At 54.7% G+C, this 23,537-nt stretch overlaps 1 protein-coding gene across 2 annotated transcripts in view; it reads left to right on the forward strand.

Annotated features, from left to right (window-relative positions):
* The window catches only part of LOC135283282 (carboxyl-terminal PDZ ligand of neuronal nitric oxide synthase protein-like), a 29,113-nt gene extending 7,751 nt beyond the window's left edge, over positions 1-21,362 (forward strand). The window contains exons 1-10 of one of the 2 annotated variants that reach the window (XM_064393887.1): positions 10,761-10,827; positions 12,991-13,083; positions 13,673-13,731; positions 15,146-15,254; positions 15,485-15,626; positions 15,992-16,152; positions 17,131-17,298; positions 17,887-18,064; positions 18,295-18,625; positions 18,729-21,362. In XM_064393887.1, coding sequence (XP_064249957.1) covers positions 13,703-13,731; positions 15,146-15,254; positions 15,485-15,626; positions 15,992-16,152; positions 17,131-17,298; positions 17,887-18,064; positions 18,295-18,625; positions 18,729-19,197 — 1,587 coding nt within the window. In that variant the 5' untranslated portion in view covers positions 10,761-10,827; positions 12,991-13,083; positions 13,673-13,702 and the 3' untranslated portion in view covers positions 19,198-21,362. Of the gene's footprint in view, positions 1-10,760; positions 10,828-12,990; positions 13,084-13,672; positions 13,732-15,145; positions 15,255-15,484; positions 15,627-15,991; positions 16,153-17,130; positions 17,299-17,886; positions 18,065-18,294; positions 18,626-18,728 lie in introns of those variants that run through there. The other variant, XM_064393886.1, reaches the window with a different exon arrangement.
* The last annotated feature ends 2,175 nt before the right edge of the window (positions 21,363-23,537 follow it).

Raw genomic sequence — 23,537 nt, forward strand, 5'->3', positions numbered from 1 at the left:
GGAATGAGAGCTGGCTTCTCACTTCAGCCTCCCTCTTATCCTGATCATTCTTGCTGCATCCATCTTTGAGCAGAGCCTCAGCACTTTGCAGTCTCTCCACACAGGATTTGAGTGAGGAGGTGCAATCCAGCCACACTGTAAGTCAGACTGACTGCCAAGTATCAACTGGTGCTGTTGAAGTGTGACATGACAGCAATTTAAATCAGGATGAGTAAGTTACAGTCCTACTGCACAAACTTGTGAAGCAGAGGCAGCAGGGACAGCTGCAGGGAACCTGCCTCTGCACTCCAGAGCTGGGCTGGCTCATCCACTGCACTTAAAGCCCTGCCAGGCTGTAAATTCCAACAGTTCAGGAGCAAATATGGGTGGGATTTATCTGCTCTTCCTGCAGAAGGAGAGGAACCAGGTGGACAGATGGCAGAGGGCAGGAAGATTGCCTTCAGCCCTCTCAGTTTAATTTATTACTGTGTGACAGGTTTCAGAGGTAGAGATGTTTCATGGGCATTTCCCCATGAGATTATTCTAGAACACAGTTCCCTCAGTTTTCCCAGGCAGGCAGAAGTTCACCTAGAAAACTGCTGCATGAATTCCTCTGACATATTCTGCCTATAAGCCCATCCTGGGTTATCGTGTTCAGAACTATTCTTTCCTGCCAGCCTCATGTTAATCTGAGCTGGAGTTGTGATCACAACTGAATAAAGAGAGGAGCTGAACTCCCAGCTGGGTTTCTTGGTTAGTCTCTGCAGCCTCTCCCGCTGTAATGAAGATATTTGGTCAGCTGTAGCTGAGGCACAGACTCAAACATGGAAGTGCAGACTGCTGGAGCACTTGCCCTGGGGTAAGAGCTCTGTAGCTGCACGCCAGGAGCTGTTGTTATTGGATGGGAGTTTGTTCTGCTGCAGTTCCTGGAGGGTTTTCCCTTTCAGCCTCTTTGGAAGAGCATCCAGAGCTAGCTAATGATAGCCCTGGGCTGTGACAGACAACAAGCCTAGTATCTTAAAATATTTCAGCAGCCTCAGACTGCTGGGGTGGACCTTTCTTTAGTTCTCAGAACTCCATGAACCTTCCTTTCATTTACAGGAGGATGCAGGAGAAACAGTGACAGTTCTGACAAGGTTAGAGTGTGAAACACAGGCATCTCTTCCTCCTTCTCCCCCACACGAAGAAGACATTGTGTTCACCCCAGAGTATGCTCCGAGAGAGCCTCATTTTCTAGGACACCTTCCCTGCATCTCTGGAGAGCCATGCAAGGGTTGTTTCCCCTGCTCTGTGTTAGACACAGCCTGTGGCCTCCAGGAGGGAGCTGTGGCAGCCAAACCAGTGTACACCAGCATGTACAAACTTGCTCTGGCACCTTCTGCAGAATGTCTGGTGTCAGTTCTGACTCTTCTCCAAAGCAGAGGTTGAAGAAAGGCTCTGCAGCTTTACACAGGCAGTACATGATCAGCCCACAGGGCTGCTCAGCTCCAGGCCCCACAAACACCAGTTACCCTCAGGGTCCCATCCATGAGAACAGGCATCTCAACCAGTTTAAGGTTCCTACCACACAAGATTAAGCTAATTGGGTTTACCTTTCCAGGCCCTGGCAAAATACTGCAAGTGTTTTCAGGATAGTAATTAAATGTTAATTGCAGCTAAGTTTAGCCCTAATGCCTCATTAGTTTGTTTTCCTGTTTGTTGCATCTATAGCAGAGTTTCCTGCACAGGGATGGGGATCAGGAGTCCCACCATGTGCTCTGAGGCTCTCTGAGCCTTGCCAGAAAGCTCTTCCCTGCTCCTGCCCAGGGCAGGCAGCACTGAAACCACCACATCCAATGCACAGCTCTGCTGCAAAGCATTCTGCTGCTCCACACTGCAAATGGCCCCCAGGTTTGGTTCTCACAGTCTGTTTCCTGGTGTTTAGGAAGATAAAGCATGACAGGGATGCCACCTTTCCTTAAGGGATGACAGACACATTAAGGGTCTTACCTGCATGCAGCACAGGATGCTGAAGGAGCTGAGCCCTCTGGCAGAATGTCTGGCAAAATTCCATTTCTCCAGGCAAAACAAGTGGCTTCAGTGTGAGACTGCAGGAGCTGCACCCTCCCAGGCACTGCTCCTCACCCTCTGCCATCCTGCCACCCAGTTCTGCAGCCTCTCCCCTTCCCAGGCTGCCCTGCAGCACCAGTTAGCCACAACACCAGGTGGGACAAGCTCTCCCTGAGATCCCTGCCATGAAGGCCCCAGGAGGGTGGGCCATGCAGGTGCAGCTCCTCAGGCCTCTCTCCATGGTCACCCTGACAGGCTCTGGTGTGCTCCATGCACAAGCTGCTTTCCTAGCCTTACAAAAGACTAATTAAAATGGGGAAGCTGGCTTTCTAGAAAAATTGAGTCTGCCTTGTTTCAGACAAACCCAAGCTTGTTTTAGCCATTTTCTGCTGTTTGTATTATCTTAAAACAAAGGGAAGAAGCTCTTAATGAGCTGTTTCTGCAGTGGCATCATGCACAGTGTTTCTAGGCAGCATTGTGTGATGTGGTGGAGAACTGACTGTGCTCTGTGTGTCTTGAGTGGGAGGAGAGGAAAAAACACAAGAATCCAACCTTCTGCTCCCTGCTTGGAGGGTCTCACCATACAAAGGAGCTGCCCCACTGACTTAGAAACTCCTGCAGATTTCCACCCTGCTCCTCTCCAACCCTAAATCACCTCTGGACTTCCTGCCACAGAATAATTAGTTACCTTCTGTCACTTAACCTCCGAGCTGAAACGAGTGGGGACTGGTCAAGCTGTGAGCACAGGTCACTGTGCCAGAAGGCAGCTGAGGGCATTTTTGGTGGCCACATTTCCTGACCCAGTTTTTGAGGAGTGGCCAGTGACTGAGATGCTTCAGTTCCTCCACCCTGTTCAGAGTGCAGGGCTGATAACAGGTGGGTGGAGGGATCAGTCAGTGCAATGTGTCATCTCCAGGCAGCAGTGACCTTTTTGCCTTCCTCAGAACCCTCAAACCTCTGTGGCTTCTCCAGCGAGGGGGTGGAACCAGTCAGGCACATTAATTCTGTTTTGCATAAGAGTCATAGTGGATTGGAGTTTGGTTGAAGGCTAATAAAAGCAGCATTTAAATGGATAAAAGCTAAATTAAAATGTTAGTGCTAAATAGAACAAGACAGAGCTTTTTGTCTGATGCTGAATCTTGGCAATGCAGCAGGTACCTTTTAATTGTAAAATAAAGTGGCTTTAACAGTATTATCATTATATTACTGGAGCATTTAATTTCACTAGCTAAAATATCACCATATGAGATCTCTGCAAAGCTTTTATCTAGTTTGAAATAAAGAGACTTTTTCACCAATTATGTAACTGGTTGTAGAGTATTACAGAGATGAAATATAATGGCTTTCAAATTACATTCTGGTGAAGAACACTCAGCCATGGCTCAAAGCTGCTTCTTTGTTGGTGCCTGAAGAAATGTAATTGAGAAGGTAACCAGAGTGTGGAGAGCACATTGGATTGGCTTGGTAACAAGGAGCTGCCTAAATCTGAATGACAGCTGCAGGGGCACCGAGCTGGGGCTGCCCTGGGGAGGAGCACAGACCCTCCCTGTACAGCCAAAACAGGGGTGGATTTCCACCAGAGCAGGGTGCTGTGCTTCAGGAACAAAACAGAATAACCCGTGAAGATACAAACACTTAAATCTGTCCCATGAGCCTCTCTCTGTGCAGAGAAAAATCTGAAAAAAGTCATCCTGTGGCTACAGTGTAATCCTCATGCTCTGCCTGAGCCTCTCTGGTTCTCAGGCTGTCTGTGCTGGACACGGGAGGAGGCAGCCAGGGCACAGCAGTGGGTGCCCCTGTAGGTGTTCTCTTGATTTTGTCACATTCAAGGGCCCTTTGTATTTCACTGATCAGTGTTCTGAGGAGAGGGACCCTGAGGGGCTGTGACCACAAAGCCAAATCCAGCCCAGGAAAATAAGATTTGCTAACAATAGCTTGGTTCTGAGCTTGCTTTCTTCAATCTGTTTTTGCTCTGTACTAAATGAGGCCTGAAGGCAGACAGAATCCATAGTACTTTGACAAGCTACTTCGTGTTTTGACCAAATAACAGTGTGATAAATCTGAAGCATAAAGTCTTGAATGGCTCCCTGGAAGGAAGGATGCTTTGATGAGGGAGCAGGGATTTTTTAGAGGCATTATGGAATGGTTTTCTTTCTTTCCTGCAGCAGTGATTAGACATTATTTAAATGTCTTTTCCCTGGACCAGATGGGTTATTTGGACTAATTGGCAGCTGCCTGACAGCTTTCAGGACACCTGAGTCACTTCCCACTTCCTCCATCCTTCTGCCACTGCTGCTGCAGAGATCCTGCCTGGGTGGCTCTGCTGGAGGGCAGGATGTGGCCCTGTGCATTGAAGGAGCATCCCAGGCCAGGGCCCCAAACCACCCTGTTCCCTGCACAGCCAGGTCCAGTGGACTCCCTGGAATCCCACCAACCCTCAGAGCTCCGGGCTTTTCTTCCTAAAAATCAGATGATTTTTGTCAGATGAAGAAGAGCAGAGGGACATGCTCAGGCCGGGTGCAGTGTGGTGGAGGACGAGGCAGTCACACCTCAGGAGGGTGTGAGGCACACAGGTACTCTTCAGGCTCAAATGTCACCCGTTGAGTGTCCCTTACCTGCAGCAGAGCCACACACGGCTCAGGGAGCACTCAAGGGTCAGTGATCCCACAGCACCAGGGACCTGCTCAGTCCTGCTGCAGCCTGTGCTCCTGCTGTCAATGATTACAGGGCACAAACTTCCATCCCAGGCACGTTTCCTATTTTCACGTGGTTGCCCCCCAGGGCAGTGCTGGTCTGGTTTCCTTGAGCCCCAGCTGGTGGCAGGGGGCAATGTCTGGGGTTAATCTGTGTGGGATTGCAGGTTGCATTCATGTCCACAGCTTCACACCTCCTGCTGACACCACTGCAAGCCCAGGGACACGGGGAACAGCACTGTGGGGAGAGAGGAGCCTGTGATGTTCTGGTGCAGCTTTGGTGACAAGACCTCAGTGACAATAAATACTGAGAGCATAAAACCCTCTTTTTCCATAATTTCCATATCTAAACCCAGGCTTTTCTCTCGTCGTGATTCACTAATCTCAGCAGCTCCCCTGAGGCTAATAGAGTCCTTGAACTGCTTAATATTCTGGAGTTTTGGAAATGACACAATTAGACTTGAATTTCCCTCTCTTACAGTAGCAGTCTTGTTTCCAAATTTGAGTGAAGTTTCATGGACAATTTGAGGAGAACCCAGAGACTTCCCATTAAATTTAGGAACTCAGTAATTTCTAAGCAAGGCCCACTTGGAGGGAAGCAGTGTGGGAACTGTGCTGTGCCTGGCTCTGCTCAGGGCTGCACATCTGGGTAATTCTCATCCTTCCAGTGCAGTGCCTGGAGGTCAGCTATAAGTCACTGGGTTTTCTGTAAGAAATGTTTGCTCAAGTGGAACTGCTGGAGATCGATAGTATTAACAGCTACAGAGAAAAAGTCTCCTTGCCTGGCAATAAAGCAGATTATTTCTGTCCCTGGGTGCCTCAAACCAGTACATAGCAAGGCTGCTCATGGGGGTTGCTGGCACTGAGGTGTGGAAAGGTTCAGCTGCACCCAGCTAACAAAAGGCTCTTAGCCCTGCAGGAGAACAAAGATGGATTGCACCTAGCCAAGGAGTCCTGAAGGCTGGTCTGCACACAGCAGCACACTCAGCATCCCCCATTGTCATTCTGGTCTGGTTTGTGATCAAGTGCTGGTTCTGAATGCAAATGGAGATCAAGTCCTCCTTCTAGCTGGGATTCTGCTTGCTCAAAGATAAAGGTGCCAAGTCCAGCTTCCTGACTCTGCTGTGGAAATGCAGAGGAAATGCTAATTTCCCTAGTAGGTGGCTATGAGAAATGGCAAGACACAGAGCTGGAGGACAGCACCCAAGATGCATATGGGGTGTGATAGCAAGTTGGGAGCCAGGAGATGTTCCCTCCCTGCAGCATTCACACAGAGCAGGTGTTAGTCATGCAGATGTAGCTTCTCCAGATTCTCAGCAGCAAACTAGATTGCTCCTGCTCCTTTGGATAGGTATCCACCCTGGGAGGACATGCTGAGCTCCCTGAAGTCACCAAGGCTTCCAGGAGGAGGCTGCAGAGCAGCACAGCTGGAAATGGAGAACCCCAGCAGGTCCCACCTGGCCCTGGGGGGAGCCAGGGCTGGGTTGGTTTGGTTATCAGGCTGAACACGTGGGCACTTCTCTGCCTCTTCCTCTGAACCTGCTGTGCCTGCCCCAGGTCCCAGGAGCTCTGACATTCCCTCTCCACCCCTGCACTCAGACCCTAACCCAGCCTGCTCTGGCTGCCTTTCCCTCTGGATTGCCATCCCCCTTCATCCTTTCATAAACACAAAGCCCTGCATTATTTAGAGGCCTGCAGTCCCAGTACCTGCCTTTGTCAGAGCCTGTACATGGCAGTGGGATTGGGTTTTCTCCCCATCTCTGTGCTGTGCTAGGGGGTCCCTGCCAGGACCCTCATTAAGCCCCTGCCCCACACTCTGCAGTGGCAGGCCCACAAACTGCTCTGAGCAATGTTCTGCTCTCCTCAAGAGCAGCATCACAAACACCTCTGAAAAGCCACAGAAGAACAAAATTGGCTTTTTATTCTCTCTCCAAACAAGCAATAAACACCACCTCACAGAGACAGAGCAAAGCAGCCCTGTTAATCACCCCTGCCCCATCTCCCCTCCTGCTTCTGAGGACACCACCTCCTCTTTTCCCTCTCTGCACAGCCTAGCCAAAGTACCAGGAAGTGAGCCAGGAGCATCTCCCCTGCTGTGGCCTGTCAGGCTCATGGAGAGGGTGGGTAGGACTGAAAGTACCGCAGGAATTTTGGAGCAGGCAGCAGAAATCCTCAGTTGCCTCCTGCTCCTGTCTGTACAGGCAGTGTCTGGTGGGCTGGCCCTGCCAGCGAGGTGCTGGGCAGCTGTCACTTGGCAGGGGCTGGCTGTAACCAGAACAACTGAGTGAATGAAGTAGAAAATGAATATCCTTGCTTTGTGAGTGAGAAACAGACATAGAAAATACTCTGATACCTTCCCACAGCCATGCAGGGGGTCAGGGGCTTTTTCATGGAGCTCTGAGCTTGCTGCAGAGTCCTGGCTCCTGCTCTTCAGAGCTTTGTTGTGTGAACCTTGGTGGACAAGGTTGAAAGCAATCCAATCTCCTAACTTGCCTCTTGTCCTACATACCAGGCTGGAGAGCAGCTAGGACATGAAACATGCACTAAACCAGGCCCTTCTCTGCAGGGTGACACAGATGTTTGCAGGGAAATATGGAATTACTTGAAGACATTGCAGTGTTTAATTGCAGTTTCACTTCTCAGGGTTATTTCAGGTGAATCTGACCTGCTTCTAATGAAATTAGCACTTTTTATCTGCAGTAACCTAGCAGCTTTTTCAGGTAGGGACATTTCATGCTCCTGTTGGGGTGGGGTCCCGAGACACTACTTCATTACTGCTGCTAATTAATCATCCAAGGCACTGCAGATGGAAAAGGTCATTTGTTTCCTCCTACAAAGTGAATAGAGGTAGGGAGGAAAATAAAACCCAGCTTCCCCATGAGCTGGGCTTGCCCTGCCCTGGCAAGACAAGAGCTGAAGGGCCGTGTGTGGGAAAGCTCCCTATTAAACCTGGGGACAGCAGGGAGCTCCTGGAAGTGACAGACACACAATGGTGCTTTTGTCAGAGAGGCACCGAGGGCCGGATGATGTCACCTTGTGCTGGGCTGTGAGGCTGCTTGTGCCTCTCAGGATGGAGCTCAGCAGTACTGCACTATCTCTTCCACAGGGAGGAGGCCGTGAAAAGGCTGCTTTTGTCCCACCCTTTCTTAAAAGCAGGCGAAGAAGCTTTGTTCTAGGACAGTCTGTGGTTTTTCAGAGGTGGAAAAGACTAATTAAAGAGCCACTGCTAGCCCTGGGCTCCCACAGCTCCCATCACCTGCAGGAGCCCCACTCACCCCCGTGGGGGTAACTCTGCTTTCTCCTCCACATCCTTTTGCTGCAGCAGAGAAATGTCTGAAATCCAGCCACATCCTTTGCCATGCCACCTTAGGGTGGAAAGATGAGTTATCCCTGAGGCCTGTCTGAGACTTCAGCAGTCTGGGACCTCCCAAGGACAATATCTGTTAAAAATGAGGAGAAGGGGGATGAAGAGGAAGGTCTGTATTACCATGTGCATCAGAATGCTCTGAAGCTGGGTTGCTCAGGTGTCAAAGGAGACCTGGACAAAAGGCAGCTCTTTCTCCTTCTCCCCCTGATGGGATCAGGCTCCAGCTGCTGCAGCCAGGGCAGCATCCTCACCGCCCTGCCCAGCTCAGCCAGGGATCCTGTGGGATGCACTGGGGCCACATTTCCTTGCTGCCCTTCCAGGGACTCCCAGAAACCCAGCAGGCCCGTGATAGCTTGGGGAGCAGTCTGCAGCATCTACAGAGAGCTTGCTGGATGCTGGAAGGAGCTCATTTAAATGAGAAAAAAAGACTTGGAGTACATTGCCAGCATTCTCCTTGCCCATTGTACTCCCTTTTCGCTTTCTGCTTTCCAGTGAGCAGTTTTATGTTTCCAAGGATCATAAATTCTCATTTTTTCCACTGGGCAGGAGGTGCCCTCCTGGTCTCTGCTGCTTCCTGCGTGGCTTTTGTGTCCGTGTTGCCCAGCTACTGCAGCACAGCCCCGGGCTATGCCCGGCCCATTGAGAGCTGCCCCGGCCCGGGCTGGCAGGACTGACGGACACATGCTTCCCAAGGGACACACCGGGAGAGCGCTTGCCAGACACAGCCGCAGGGCTGGCCGGGCCGGGTGACCTCGGGAAGGTGGGATGATGCTGAGGGGGGATCAGAGGCTGGACAGCCAGCAGCCTGTGGTGCCGGGGTGTGGGGACGGACACTGCTGGTTTGTCAGCTCCAGGGCAGGCTGGGAGAGCTCAGAGTTCTCCCGAGTATCAGCTCCAAGGGCAGCGCTCCAAGCTGGGGTAGTTCAAACAGCAGCCGAGATAACACCCTGTGCTCAGCCCGTGTGGGTCAGCTGGTTTGAAATTAATTACATTCCTGAGCTGGAAACACTTGGATTCATCATGGCTTTAAATCCTAAAATGGGACTCGTGTAGTACCAGAGGCTGCACGGGGATGGGGAAGGGAATGGGGAGGAAGGGAAGGGAAGGGAAGGGAAGGGAAGGGAAGGGAAGGGAAGGGAAGGGAAGGGAAGGGAAGGGAAGGGAAGGGAAGGGAAGGGAAGGGAAGGGAAGGGAAGGGAAGGGAAGGGAAGGGAAGGGAAGGGAAGGGAAGGGAAGGGAAGGGAAGGGAAGGGAAGGGAAGGGAAGGGAAGGGAAGGGAAGGGAAGGGAAGCAGCCGTGGGCGGGGGGAGCAGGGGCCGGTCAGTCGCGGGGCAGGGCCGGGCTCATTCCCACCTCCTCATTGCCATGCTCCCTGTGTCCGGCTGGAAGAGGAGCCCGGGGAGGGGCTGGGACGGGCTATTGTTGGGGTTGTTTATGGACACATAGATCCTGCAGCCTGCCAGGCCGGGATGGGCCGGGGGGAGCCCAGGGCAGGGCAGCAGGCTGGGGGCTGGCTGGAGAATTTACAGCCACAGGGAGAAGTCGCTGGTTTCCAAGCCTGTGGCATCTTCTATGGGCATGCAAATAAGTCCATACCCAGCTGTGACTGGGGGCATTGACATACTCCAGCTTCAAAAACCTGCAGAGCCTCTGCTTTGATTTGCCTTAATACAACTTAAAACACCATTTGAACCATGGCCAGGAGCATGTTCTGGCCTTGCTGCTCCTTGTTAATGAAGAAGATGCATTTTTTGGAAGCAGAGACTGCCTCCAAGACCTGCAAACTCTCTATTTTATGACAGTTTTCATTTGCATAATGAAGGCCCTGATACCTTCAGTAATTAATCACATTAAGAATTGCTTCCTTGAATAACTGTATTCATGCAGGTTGTTCCTAGTGCTGGAAACTGCACATGATTTCCAATGTGCATTAGCCCAAGTTTCATCAGCAGATGGAAGCTGGAAACTGCATGTGTAATTTATATCTGCTTGGGTGGAATTATCCAATGAAATATGCATCACACGGCGCCATTAACATTTCTAGTCATACAGTCTTTAGCTCATGGGTAAGTTAATATTTCATGCCAGCAGTGTGTGGGACCACAGGAAAGGCAAAGTCTTGAACACAGGGATTTAAGAGCAGAAGTGGAAAATATTCCAGGTCAAACACAGCAAATATAGAATTAATGACGCTGCTAAAATAAATGAAATTAATTACCCTTGTTTGACCTGCATTTTTTTTTCAAATGTCCCATCTTGTCTCCATAGTTAAGAAAGCTGTCAGGCTGCTGTATTGCCACTTGTAGGGGCAACTCCAGATCCTTTAGCATCCAGAAAGCTTTTCCCCACAGGACAGCACAAACAACAGGAGAATAAAGATTGAATCGTGGAAGGCAGCAGAGAGAAATGTTGCTATGTGGGTTTGGATTTGTCAGTAACCTTGACAGATCTGGGGGAAAAAATCCCATCAATTCAATAGTAAGAAGAAAATCAGTGGCTAGTCTGTGCTGTGACAGCAGTGCCAGGTCAGCCTGGAGCCTGGTGCTGGGATGGAGGTTGGGTTGTGCCTGAGCATTTACAGGAGAGAGTCAGCTGTCTCAGAGTGCTTTTCCCATGTGCTTTCCTGTCCTTATATAAATCAGTTCATTAAAATACTGATTCCTGCTTGATAGGAAGCAATTAAATGACTGAAGCTGTGTTCCACCTGCCTCTTCTGTGGGGAGAAGCAGAGAGTCCAAGGTGAGCTGGTGCAATGTGAGCGTGGGGCTCTGCCTCCTCTTGGGCACAGTGCTCTCACCCAGCTGATGCTTCCTCTGCTGGGACATCCTACAGCTTCTGCTGCTTGAGGCTCTCACCCTTTAGAGAAGATTTGAGGCACCAGTGAGTTCTGTTTTCAGGCCAGGCTGGGTCTGGCCATGGCTGGGCTGTGCCTGGGCCGTGAGCCCCAGCGAGGATGCAGCAGTGGCCACGGGCTCCCTGGAGAGGGAAGGGCCAACAAACTCCTTCCTCACTGTGGCCACGTCCAGCTCGTGGTGCTGCACAGCTCTCCTGGAGCTGGAGGCCTGTACAGAGCCAGGCTGGGTGGGGCTGTGTGGGAGCTGGCTGGAGTTCCCTGGGTTTAGAGTCTTGCCATCCCTCCTGGCAGCACCCACAGATTCACTGCTGCTGCTCCCGATTGTTCCTTTCTGTCCAAGAGAGAAAGAAAAAGCATCTCTGCAAAATCCAGGCTTGGACTTTGCTTAAAGCCTTTGAGTAAAGAGCCTTGTTTGAATGTAATTGCACCCCTGTTGCTACAATGGGAAAATACACTGTATTGCTCTTTCTTGGAAAGCACAGCTAGTATTTTCCCAGCCATTTGTGTATAAAGAAAGATAAACAGCTCTTTAGCGGGCAGAACAGTCTATCCCGGGTTTATTGACATTCATGGAGCAGACAAGGACAAACAGTTTGGTGAGCCCAGGGGAGGGGGAGCAGCTGGGCTGGGGGGGCTGGCCAGGAGGGGCAGAGGGTGGGGAAGCCCTCTCAGGTGCTGAGCCTGGAGTCCATCTGCTGACCCCGGACCTGCAGGCACTGCTGCATCCCCTGGGCCCCCGGCAGCCTGCAGGATGCACTCAGCACCTCACCCTTCCTCTCACTCCTCCCCATAAATAAAAAACGGGTCTAGCTAATTTAGCTCCAGCTTCACACGCAATAGCTCCATAGATAGATTTTTAAAGAGCTTGTCTGAAAGTAATAATTCATGGGGAGATCAAAAGGCTGTGGTTTAATCCGGGGTCTGTCTGATACCATAAACCTTGCAGAGTGCTAAGAATTCAATGAGCAGCATCAAAAGCCTGATCAACATGAAAGCCACCCAATTTTCTGTCTGTAAAGCTGGCGTGGCTCACAGTGGGTGCTGAGGAGTGGGGAAGATGTTTGTCTTCCCTGCAGAGCTTGGGTGACAGAGCCACACACAGTCCTCCAACTTCAGCATCCCAAAAGGTGCCTGGACTCCGTTAACATCTCACTTGCTCCCTGCATGTCCCCAGCTGTATAAAGAAATCAGAGTTCTAATTAGATGCCTAATTACATGGCCTAGGTAGATTTCAGGCTGTTTGGCATTGCCTTTTCCTCCACATCCACGAATCAGAGTCTGTATTGATTTGCAAAAGCAACGTGACAAAGTGGTGGATTTCAAACAGGGACTGCAAGAAACATGGAGTATCAAAATGGTGTGTTTGGAAGCTAAAAATGGTGCTTAAAATGGGGCAGGAAGGATGAGTGCTGTAAACAAAGGTCTCCAGAGTAGAAGGGCTCTGCCATGCTCCTAACTGTCAGCTAAAGCAACATTTAAAAGTCAGTGTTTAATTTTTAACACAAATGGAGGTGAGCTCAGGCTGCAGACACCTGCAGGGTTTTTCTCCAGAGATCCTGATCCCACAGAGGTTAATGTGATTATGCAAATGCCTGAGGTATAATTGCGTTACTGCCGCCCATCTGGCCCTCCCTGCAGCTCCTGGGTGATTTGGTATTCCCCCTGCAGCACAGTGCTGACACACAAGGGCACCAGAGATGTCACTGCTGGTGTTTGCTGCAGGTGCCACCTCCCCATCAGACCTCTGAGCAGAGTCCTGCTGGACCAGGCATGGCCAATGCATCAGGAAAACTCAGATCCAGATTAACAGTGGGTGCAGTCCAGAGGATTGAATTCCACCTGTCCTCTCCCAAGGGATGCTCCTGACAGAGGCAGGATCCTGCCTGGCATCCCAAGCCCTTCCCAAAATGTTTTTTTCTCACAAATTCCCACCTCCCTCAGCAGCTGGGATTAAACCAACACCTGACATTTTCCTGTCAGACTCTGACTAGCACACTCTGTCCCAGGTACCCCAGCACTCTCTCAGACTCGGGTTTCTCTTCCCCCAGTACGAGTTCAAAGCCAAGAACATTAAGAAGAAGAAGGTGAGCATCATCGTGTCCGTGGACGGCGTGAAGGTGATCCTGCGCAAGAAGCAGAAGGTGAGGCTGCTCCAGCCCAGGCACAGTCACTGCTAACCACAACTGGCCTTTTCTTCAAAAACACCCAGGATTTGCACCAGAACACACTCCAGCTTCCAGAATTAATAACACCTTGCTGGACAGAGAGTGGGAATATTACACTGTGGGAAGAGGTTTTTTTTTCTATCCAAAGAATTTATCTCTCGGGATACAGTTTTTTCTTGCTAATACCAGAAAGCTTTTTCCAGGCTGCCTGGTCTGAGCAGCCCTCAGCTCTTTGCCCCACTGTCCTTTCCACCAGGTCACTGAATCCAAATCTCCTAAGCCCCAGCTCCAAGCCTTCTTCCCCAAAGGGTCTAGCTCTTCTGCATATTTGATGTTATAAATTAATCTTAGGGACCATTTTCAGCCCTGAAGGCTGTGATCAGATATGATAAATTATTTTTGAAAATCTATTTTTATCTGAGATGCCGTTGAAACAGCCATGGCTCATCTAATCACACTGCAGCCTGGACTGTGGCTTGGGACAAAAGCACTGTTGCCCAGCTTTCCTGCCCTTCAGTTTGGTGGATTTTCACCTGATTTCCTGTGTTTTTGTCTCTGCTTACAGAGAAAGGAGTGGACCTGGGACGAGAGTAAGATGGTGGTGATGCACGATCCTGTGTACAGGTACATGGCAGGGGATTCACCCAGGCAGGGCCAGTCAGCCCTGGGGAGCTGTGCCCTCCTCCCACCTGCTGGGACCCCTCCACCAAGGCTTTCCAAAGGCCCATCTAAAATTAACGAGGGTACAAAGTCACTGCTGCTGAAGAATCCTTTTCATGCATTTTGGAGAGTGAGATGAACTGAGCTCGCTTTGAAGCTGGCTCTGCTTTGACCAGGGTTAGGCTGGGTGACCCTGGAGATGCTTCAGCCTGGATTTCTCTCTGATTCTGCCTCTGAAGACAGGCTCCCATGGTTTTCCTTCAGAGCATGGCTCTCCCTGTGCTCCTGAAGCCGGGCCTTACTCTAAGGTGTAAGCGCTCACTGGGAATTAACCCTTGCAGACACGGCAAGCACTGACTCTCCATAGCACCTTCCGTGGGACACTGAGGTATTCCAGAGAGCACAAGCCCCACCCAGAGGTTGACCTGAACACAAACCTGGTGCCTCAGGAGCCCCAGGGATGGGGAGCCACCCCAGTGATGGTGCATGGCCTCAGGATGGGTTAAGAGCACAGGGTGCTCCAGGCTGTTGGATCTGCACAGTGAATTGTTGTACCACAAGCCCACAGCCCTGAGAACTGGGATCCCCAACACTGGGTTTTGGGATCAGAGCCCTTAGTGAGGAGATAAGGAACAGAGAATGTGCTGATGCATTATCTCTGCCCACTTCTCACCTCTGGCTTTCTTAAAAGATCACTACAAGATGTGGTACATTGGCAGTAACTGCTCGAACTGCAAATTCAACACCCAAAATATTCCAGTGACAGAAAGAACAGAAGAAAAAAAACATTTCAAGAGTCCTTTGGTTTCTTCTCTATTCAGAGCTGAGTTCACTTGTCACATTTTCACCTAATTAAATCAAACATATATAAAAATCTTCAAAATGTTTTGCTGTACAAGGAGGAGAGTCAGCCTGAGCAGCAGAGAGAGGAATCCTCGGACTGCACTCAGCATCCCTGGGAGAGGCTTTTGTGCTGTGCCACCTGCCCACTGCCAGGGAGGGACCCTCTGTGTCCCCGGGGGCAGGACAGCCACCACCATGCAGGCAGTTCTGCCTCGCTGGAGCCTGGGCAGGGGTTAATTGCTGGGGCTAAAAATAGCCACTCTCTTTCCAAGACTATAGATTTTTCACTTTCCCACAGGAGCTTTAAAAAGCTTTTGTCTACTTCAGAAACCAGAAGGTTTTCCATCAAGCCTGAAACACTCTCTAAATCCATCACCTCCTGCCTTGAAAATTGCAGGAGGGGCCATGCACCAGCACTGCCTCGTTCCTCCAGTCCTGGGGGCTGCAAACCTGGGGACACACAGGAGCAGAGGTGGTCTGCAGGGCAGAGACTCCCCATGCTTTCATTAATTCCCTTTGTCTCTCTCCCACCTAGAATTTTCTACGTCTCTCATGACTCGCAAGACCTGAAAATTTTCAGTTACATCGCGAGGGACGGCGCAAACAACTCCTTCAGGTGCAACGTCTTCAAATCCAAGAAGAAGGTAGGATGCTCCTGGGGATGCACCCACACCACTGCGGGCCCCGAGGGCGCAGCTCCCTGGGGTGCTGGGTGTCCCCAACACCGTGCCTGGTGCTTGTGCCCCCCTGCCCTCATTGCACCTGGGACAGGAGCACCCAGCTGCAGAGCGGGGAAGGGGGGCACTGCTGGCACAGGCAGGGTGGGTGGGAAGCAGGAGGGCTCAAGCTCCCCTCGGCTCTGGTTGCCCTGCAGAGCCAGGCCATGCGCGTGGTGCGCACCGTGGGACAGGCCTTCGAGGTGTGCCACAAGCTGAGCCTGCAGCACGCCCTGCAGAACGCCGACGGGCAGGCCGACGGCGCCAGCGACAAATCGGCCGAGGAGCAGCCGCTGGAAGGTGACAGGGAGCAGGGCTGGGCACGGCCCTGCCCGAGGCAGCCGTGCGGGGGTGCTTCGGGGTGGGGACACCTCCTTCATGGGTGAGAGCTTTGGGGAGCGTGGGGAATCTGCCCTGCCTGCCCACTCCTACTGAGCGCTGGGGAGGGGCAGGCTGAGCCCCCTCATTCAGCGAGCTGAGGGTCTGCAGCCCCTCAGTAAACCATTCCCTCCCTCCTGCCCCTTCACAGCATGCTGAGACATGGAGCAAGTCCTGGCCCTTGTCCCTGAGCTTCCCCCAGCTCCCAGCCCTGTGCAGGGCCCCGGCTCTTCCTGGGTCCTGGCAGGGAAGGGAGGCTCACATTCATGTGTCCGTCTTGTTTGAAGTTCACCAGATTAAGGGCTCCAAGATCACGGATGTGGACGAGGTTGGCATCGATACTGGTGGCATCTGTGTGTCCGAGAGGGGACCCAGAGAGCTGCCAGGTGCCAGGGGGGACCTTGGCATGCTGAAACCTGGGCAAGCCTCAAAGGAAAAGAACGGACAGGTAATGGGGGGTGGGCTGCAGAACGGTTCATGTGCTCTGCTGCTGCTGAGGGCCCTCTGCTCGGGGTCACTGTATCATGGCTTGATTTGGAGGTGCTTTCATGGAGACCCCATTGCAGCCCTGCCTCCTGGCTCCTGCTCAGGACAGGCTGTTCAGCTCCCACTTCACTGCACTCAGGCCGTGTCCAGGGCTGGGGTAGGGGCTGCAGTGCATGGCTGAGCAGGCTTCTCACCCCACCCAGGCTGGATTTCCGTGCCCTCAGTGCTGCTCTGCAGCAGTTGCTTGTTTGACTGCCCTGGCAGCAATCCTTGGCTGCCCTCATGCTCCAGGCCAAGGGAGCAACGTCCCCAGCAGGCCCAGCCCTGGCAGTGCTGGCACCCACGGCACGTTCAGCTGGAGCAGCAGTTCCACCTTAATGAATGGGTGCTCCACAGAGCTCTGGGAGCACTTCCCGGAGAGGCCTGAATGGCATCGCTTCAGCTCTCACAACAGCAACGCTCACAGGGCTGCCTGGAGACAGCTGCAGTGACGGGCACTCCCCGAATCCATGGGATTCGTTTGCGTGCCTGGAAAGGCTGGGCTTTCCTGTGCATTCCTGCTGGCACTGCCCAAGCCGGGGAGGGCAGCTGCAGGAAGGGCAGTGGCCACAGGCACTGGTAACTGCTCCAGGCACCGGGACACCGCCCAGCCTGGGCAGCCGAGCACGGAAAGGTGTGGAGCGTCTGGGTCACTCCCTGCTCTGGGGACCTGCCCTCCCCAAACACAGCCAAGGCAGCTCTCTGAAAGGAGTCTCTCTGAAACACTGGGGATCCCACAGATGTGCAGAGCTGACAGCCCAGGGCTGCCCCTCCACACCCCCTGGGTGCCCCGAGCACAGGGGCTCCTCTGCTGCGCTGGGGTCAGCACCATGGGGACCCAAAATCCAAAAGCCAGCCTGAGCCAGTCAATCTGCTCACCTGCCCATTTCTTTGTGCCCAGGATGCCGAAAACTGCTCCCTCCACCTGGCCAGCTCCCAGCAGCTGCTCAGCCCGAGCAGCCCCTGCTCCTCGGCCTCCATCACCCCGCTGGCCTCCCAGCACTGCCTCCAGCTGCTCCAGCAGCAGCTCCTCCAGCAGCAGCAGCAGACGCAGGTGGCTGTGGCCCAGGTACACGTCCTGCCCTCCCCTCAGGCGGCAGCAGCCCTTCTCCTCCCCCGGGCCAGCTGCAGCCGGGCTCGGCCGCCCCTGCAGCACTGCTTGCAGCCCAGCTCGCAGCACCGCTTGCAGCGCCACGGGCAGCATCGCTTGCAGCTCAGCTGAGCTCCCCCAGGCACGGGGCTGGCTGCTCACACGGACCCAGACTGCTCTGGGAGTGTTGCAGGGCCCGGTAGAGCCCCCAGCTCCCGTTTCACCCCATCTCATCCCGTTTTTGGAAACCATCCACCCCCAATGCAGCATCAGAGCAGGAGCCCGGTGCCTCCCGCCTGGGCACATCCCCTGCGCGTTTCTCGGTGCCGGGGGAACAGCAGGCACCCCACACACCCCCGGGATGCCGCCGCATCCCCGCCCGCGGCTGGAGCGGCTCGGGGGGCCCGTTGGGGGGGAGCGGCGGGGCCGGCAGGGGGCGCTGTGGCGCCGCCGGTACCGGGCGCTCCCGGGGATGCTGCTCCCGTCCGCTCCGCCGGTCCGAGTCATCCCGTCCCTATCATCCCTGTTCGCATGTCCCTGTTCGCATCTCCCCGTCCCGCCTCGCAGGTGCAGCTGCTGAAGGACCAACTGGCGGCCGAGACAGCGGCGCGGATCGAGGCGCAGGCCCGGGTGCGGCAGCTGCTGCTGACCAACCGCGACCTGCTGCAGCACGTCTCGCTGCTGGTGCGGCAGCTCACAGTGCTGGAGGCCCGGGAGGAGCACCGGGATGAGCAGCGGCAGCCGGGTGAGGACAGTGACACACTCACTGCGGTTGTTTGGGTGCTGGCATGCCCCCAGCTCCATCCCTCTGGGCAATCACTGCATTCATTGCAGTCACAGGAAATAACTGGAGTGTTCCCAGTGCCATCCCAGCAGGCTCTGGGGGTCTGGGGCATTTCTGCACCCCTCACAGTGCAGGGCAGCAGCTGCTTTGGAGATCCCATTTTTCACATACCCCTTGTCCATCTCTCACAGCTGACCACTCCTTGCAAAACCTATCCCTGGCCCAGTCCCTCTCCCTGAACCTGAAGAACCACTACAGCCTGGACGTCCACCTGCCGTCCACCTCCAGCCCCGCCAGCATCCTGGGCAGCCCGGTGGGCCCCGGCTCGCTGCCTTCCCTGGGCCCCAGGGACTCCTACCTCAACCTCAGCCTGGACAGGGGCAGCAAGGAGGGGGACGAGTGTCTGGAGGGGCAGGAGGGGCTCAGCCGGCGCGTGGAGGGCTCCGAGGTCAGCGACCTGGCTCTGCCCAACGGGAGTGGCCGGCCGAAGGCGGAGGACGCGGCCAGAGGGGACGAGGACAGGTAGAGTGTGCCACCTCTGTGTCCTGCCAGCTGCAGCAGGAACACCCGAGTGCTGCAGGGAAGCACTGGCCCATCACCTCCTCTCTCTGCTTTCCCTCCGCAGGCGGCAGCCGCCCATCCCCAAGCTCAACCCGCCTCCGCCCATCCTGCGCAAAAGGTCAAGCAAGACCTCGCCAAGCCTGGAAGTGGAGGTGAAGCCCGAGAGCACTGCCCACCTGAGCCTACCTAGTGCCAGCATCTCCAGCCTCACCAGCATCACCGCCAGCCCCCTCCTGGACCCTGAGGGAAGGACTCCTGCACGGAGTGCTGCCTCCAGCACGGAGCCCGGCCCTGCCGGGACCTGCCAGCGCACTCTGGGCAAGGACAGGACTGGAGAGAGCGGGCCAATGTCCCCCTTGGCCAGCATCCATGACCCAACAGCCAGCGAGGCCCTGGCCAAGGAGTTGGTGGCCCTGGGCAGCCCCACGGACAGCTCACTGCCCTTCTCCCCTGCAGATGACACCTGCTTGCACATCAGCTTCTCTGAAGATGAGCTGGACACTGCTGTGGCGCCCAGCAGAGTCCCCTCTTAGTGGGGCCACAGGAGGTGGTAGTTGGTGGCTGGCAGCCCCAGCAGCTCCATCCACAACCCTGCACTGGCACTGGGGGTCCCTGTGCCCAGCTATGAGACAGGTCCCTGTCCTGTCCCTGTCCCACATAATGGCTTCCCCCACCACCTGCAGGGCCACCCCAGAGGATGGGACTGGCCAGCCCTGCCTCAGTCAGCACCAGCTCACACTGCTGTCACACTGCCATCCTGTCCCTGCTCACAGCCAGGGATGCTCACAGCAGAGAATTCCCAGGGAGCTGAGGGTGGAAGCCCTGGGCAGGGCACGGCGCAGAGCTGTGGGACAAGAGGCTGTTCTGCTTCATCAGCTGCCACCCGTGGCAGCCTGAGCAGGGCCACAGCCATGGTGTCACTGCCCTGCCCAGCTGCCCAGGGTGTGTCCCAGACTGCCACCACGCTGGGTCTCTCCAGAGCTGCCAATGTCCACCAGCCCCAGGCTGTGCCCAGCCCTGCTTTGGGGACAGCAGCCCCAGCACTGTGTCCCCACGCAGTGAAGCCACCACTGCCTCCATAGGTGCCTTTTCCCACTCCCCACACAGCTTGGGCCACCCCTCTGAGGCCACTGATGGTGCAGGGCTGGCTGTGGGAGCCTGCAGCAGGGGGTGACCCCTAAGGAAGGGTGCACCCCATGTCTTGGGCTCAGGGCAGAGAGCCCTCCCTGCCCCCCGAGCTGCTGGCTGCAGGCAAGAGGCTGCTCCTTGTGCTGATTTTAGGGTGTTACGGTGTGGTTTGGGTTTGGTCTCAGAAACGTGAGTGTCCTGGGAGGAGTTATGGTTTAAGGAGGAAGCCAATGGCAGGGTGATGCTCATCCACCTTGGCTGTTTGTCAGAGGATGTTGGGAAAGTGTCAGAGAGTCGAGTTGGGAAGTGTCAAGCAGAAATGGAGATTTGGAGCAGTGTGCTGCCTGTCCCTGGCGTGGTGCTGCTCCTGCAGGGAGAGGGGGGTGACAGGACACGCACCCAGAGCCAGCCATGGCAGTGACAGAGCTGTGACAGAGCCAGGAGGGGGCTGGGGGCCGGGCTGGGGGTTGTAAAGCTCGGCTGGGCTGTCCTGTAGTGCAGTAGTGACAGCCCAGCCCTTCCATAGGACGCTGTGGTTTGGTAATGGACTTTTAAAGAAAAAAATAAACAGATTTGCAGAGCCAGTGCTGTGTCTCTGCCCCGTGGGGCCCGTGCACTGGGGGTCCTGAGGCTGTGGGGTGGGCTGGGAACTCCCAGGTATTCCCAAAGAGGAAAGATTCCTGCTGGGAATGACTGCTGAGCCCCTGAGCAGCCCCTGCCAGGATGGGCACCACCAGGCAGGGCCCTGCCTCCCACACACTCCTTTTGCTCTTTCCTGGTCCCATTCTACTGCTGAAATAAATCCTGGCCACAGCACAGAGGATGGAGGGCGGGAGAATGCAGATGGCAAAGGCAGATGGATGGGACCAGTATGGGATGGGACCAGAGGCATGCCAGGGCACTGAGATCCCAGGGGCTGCCTGCAGCCAGGACAGGCAGGAGACCCCTGCCCTCTGCAGATTCCTGACCCTTGCAAGGTGAGGAAGGAAATCCAGGGGCAATTCAGCACAGAGACCCCAGAAGGGACAAGGACCCTGTGAGATTGTTCCCCCGTGCAGGACGGGAGCCCAAATGGAGGGACCCAGCACCCAGAACCTCTGTGGGGTCCCAGGGCCACCTCTCATCCCTCCGTGGAGAGGGTGCAGCCTCCAGCATGGAGAGTGGGGAGCAGGGAGCCCCTTCCCAGGCCCACTGCAGACATCTGCCGGGGGGCTGCCTGCATGGGGAGGGGGCACTTCCAGCCCAGAGCCTTATTATGCTTCCTTCATAGGAAGAAACTTTTTCCTTTGCTGTCTGCTAAGCTGCTAGCAATCATCAGGCAGGCAGGTGGTAAAGATTCATATCCATCAAACAATGCCATTTAGTTTGTAACCTGTGACTAAATCTGGTGTTAGCTTTAATTTCAGAGTCTGCTTTAGGGCTCGCTTGTTAATCTCTATGCAAAGCAGATGAAATGAATATGCAGCATTTTGGATGTAATTGTACGGCTTCAATTCAGCACTATAATTTTCCAAACAGGATCTTGCAATCAAGCTTCTATTCATTAGTGTATAAACAATTTAGTTTCTCAGCTCTCCAGTATGCCAATCATCTCAATGGAGTGAGCATCTCCGACAGAAAGAGGAGGAAAGTTTCCTTTGTGTAACAGAGGTAAAAGTTGCTCCATACTTCAGACAATTCCCACCCAGCAGATCCAGACCATTCCAACAGAAGTGGACGGTTCCTCGTGCCCCCACACCAGTGACCAGCTGCAAACACTACTCAGGGGAGTGATGCTCCAGGCATCTCCCAGCTCATGTAGCCCCAGGCCCTTCAGGAATTCTGCATCTGAGAGCTCCGCAGAAGAGCCCAGACCCCACAGGACCAGGCTGCCTGGAAAGGTGCAACATGCAGCTCCTCAGCACACCCCAGGGATGCTCAGGGCTCCCCGACTGCCCACGACTCAGGGGAGGGGGGGTGGCCACCCCAGCCCCCTCCATGTCCCCATCCCTGACACCGCACCAGCTCAGGGAGCCCTGGGGACATCCCACAGCCCTGGGGCAGTGGCAGCTCCCCCATGGAGGACAGGGCCGGGGTGACACCGGAGTGGGTGTGGGGCAGTGTTGATCTCCGGGGCTCTGCATCCTCACGGCGGTGCTCTCCTCAGTGGGGACCCGAGGGTGCAGCGAGCTCCTCCGGCCCCTGCCCGCATCCCCATCCTCATCCCCATCCCCATCTGCATCCCCATCCCCATCCTCATCCCCATCCCCATCCCCATCCCCATCCCCATCCCGGGCGGTGAGGGGGGACCAGCCCAGAGCCGCGACAAAGGGAAGCGCCGTCGGTGGAGCCGCTCAGCGCGGTCTCCGTTTCCAAATGAATATCGACAGCGCTAATTACAGGCCGCCATGCAGACAGCTTATTAGCTTGTCACAAAAAGACGGTATTGAACTCGGAGCCCGCGGTATTCACGGAGCGCAGCAAGACGCTCCCCAGACAGCACAGCGAACCAGGCAGGCGAACAACCTCCAGCAAAACTAATTACTTCCTGATTGTCTACGGCCACCCACTGGGTATAATAGTATAGACTAAATTTGGCATATACATAACTAAGCACTCGGCACCAATTTGGTGTACAATAATCATCCTCTGTGTTGCATAATTAAAATCTGATCACTTGGAATAATTATTTCATATTCCCGGTATCGGGTGAGGATTGCATAATGTGGCAGAAGTGTGAGGCCGGCGGTGGAACGATCCGTGAGCCCCCGGGGAAGGACATCCCGGCTGCGGGCAGGGTGCGAGCCGGGCCCGCGGGGCTGCGGAGGAGCCGCAATCCCGCAATCCCCTCATCCCGCTCTCCGCAGCAGCAGCACGGCCCCCGAGGGGCAGGACTGCACCCGGCAGGACAGGCTGTCCTGCTGTCCCCACGCAATGCTCGTCCCATTGACCTTTCCAGCCTGGCCGCTGCCCGCCCGGCCGGGACGCTCATCGCCCCACTCCATTGTGCTCGTACATCTGCTAAAGGCATTTGGAAAGACGCGGCAATAAAAAAATAAAAATCAAGTGGAACGTGTGTGTCTAATCCATTAGCTTCCTCCGGCGGCTCCCCGGGGAGCCGGCGAGGAGCAGAAAGAATACGTGGATATTGCACGCGCCCTGGCACCTTGTCCCCGGGCCAGCCCCGCCGCTGGCCGCTGCCACGGGCTCATAAATCACCGCGGGCGACAGCGTTTCACACTCGCTTCCCAGCCAGGATATGGCCATTCCTGCTGATTACACGGCCGGCGCGCGGGGGAAGCTGCATCTCCCACTTCCAGGAAGGGAGGATCCGCAAGGAAAACGCATTGATAAAAAGAAGAACGAAATCAGCTTTGTTCACGTTGCGAATCTCCCATTGTTCCTGCTGCGGCCGTCAGCCTTCGCTGGAGAAAGTATTTCCTCAGCGATAAATCTCCTGGGCTCCTTGCAGCCCTCGCCTTGGCACCAGACTCTCCTCAGCTTGTTTTGAAAGAAAAAGCACTTTTGGCTACAGGCCCCCTGTGGGGTGCACTGGGCAACTCACGGTGTGACTTTGGGGTGAGGGACAGCCCTGGGGCAGGGGACGGTGGCCTGGTGCCCATCCCAGGGGTGTCTGGCCTGTGTCCCCAGCCAGGGGACAGGCACTGCCGCTTCCCACAGCACCCGGCACGAGCCGGGGAAAGTGAGTCTGACCGGGGCCACGCTAATCCCAGCGCTGAGACGCGGAGCTGGCAGTGGCCAAGCG

Source organism: Passer domesticus, chromosome 18 (assembly GCF_036417665.1).
Source record: "Passer domesticus isolate bPasDom1 chromosome 18, bPasDom1.hap1, whole genome shotgun sequence".
Classification (NCBI taxonomy): domain Eukaryota; kingdom Metazoa; phylum Chordata; class Aves; order Passeriformes; family Passeridae; genus Passer; species Passer domesticus.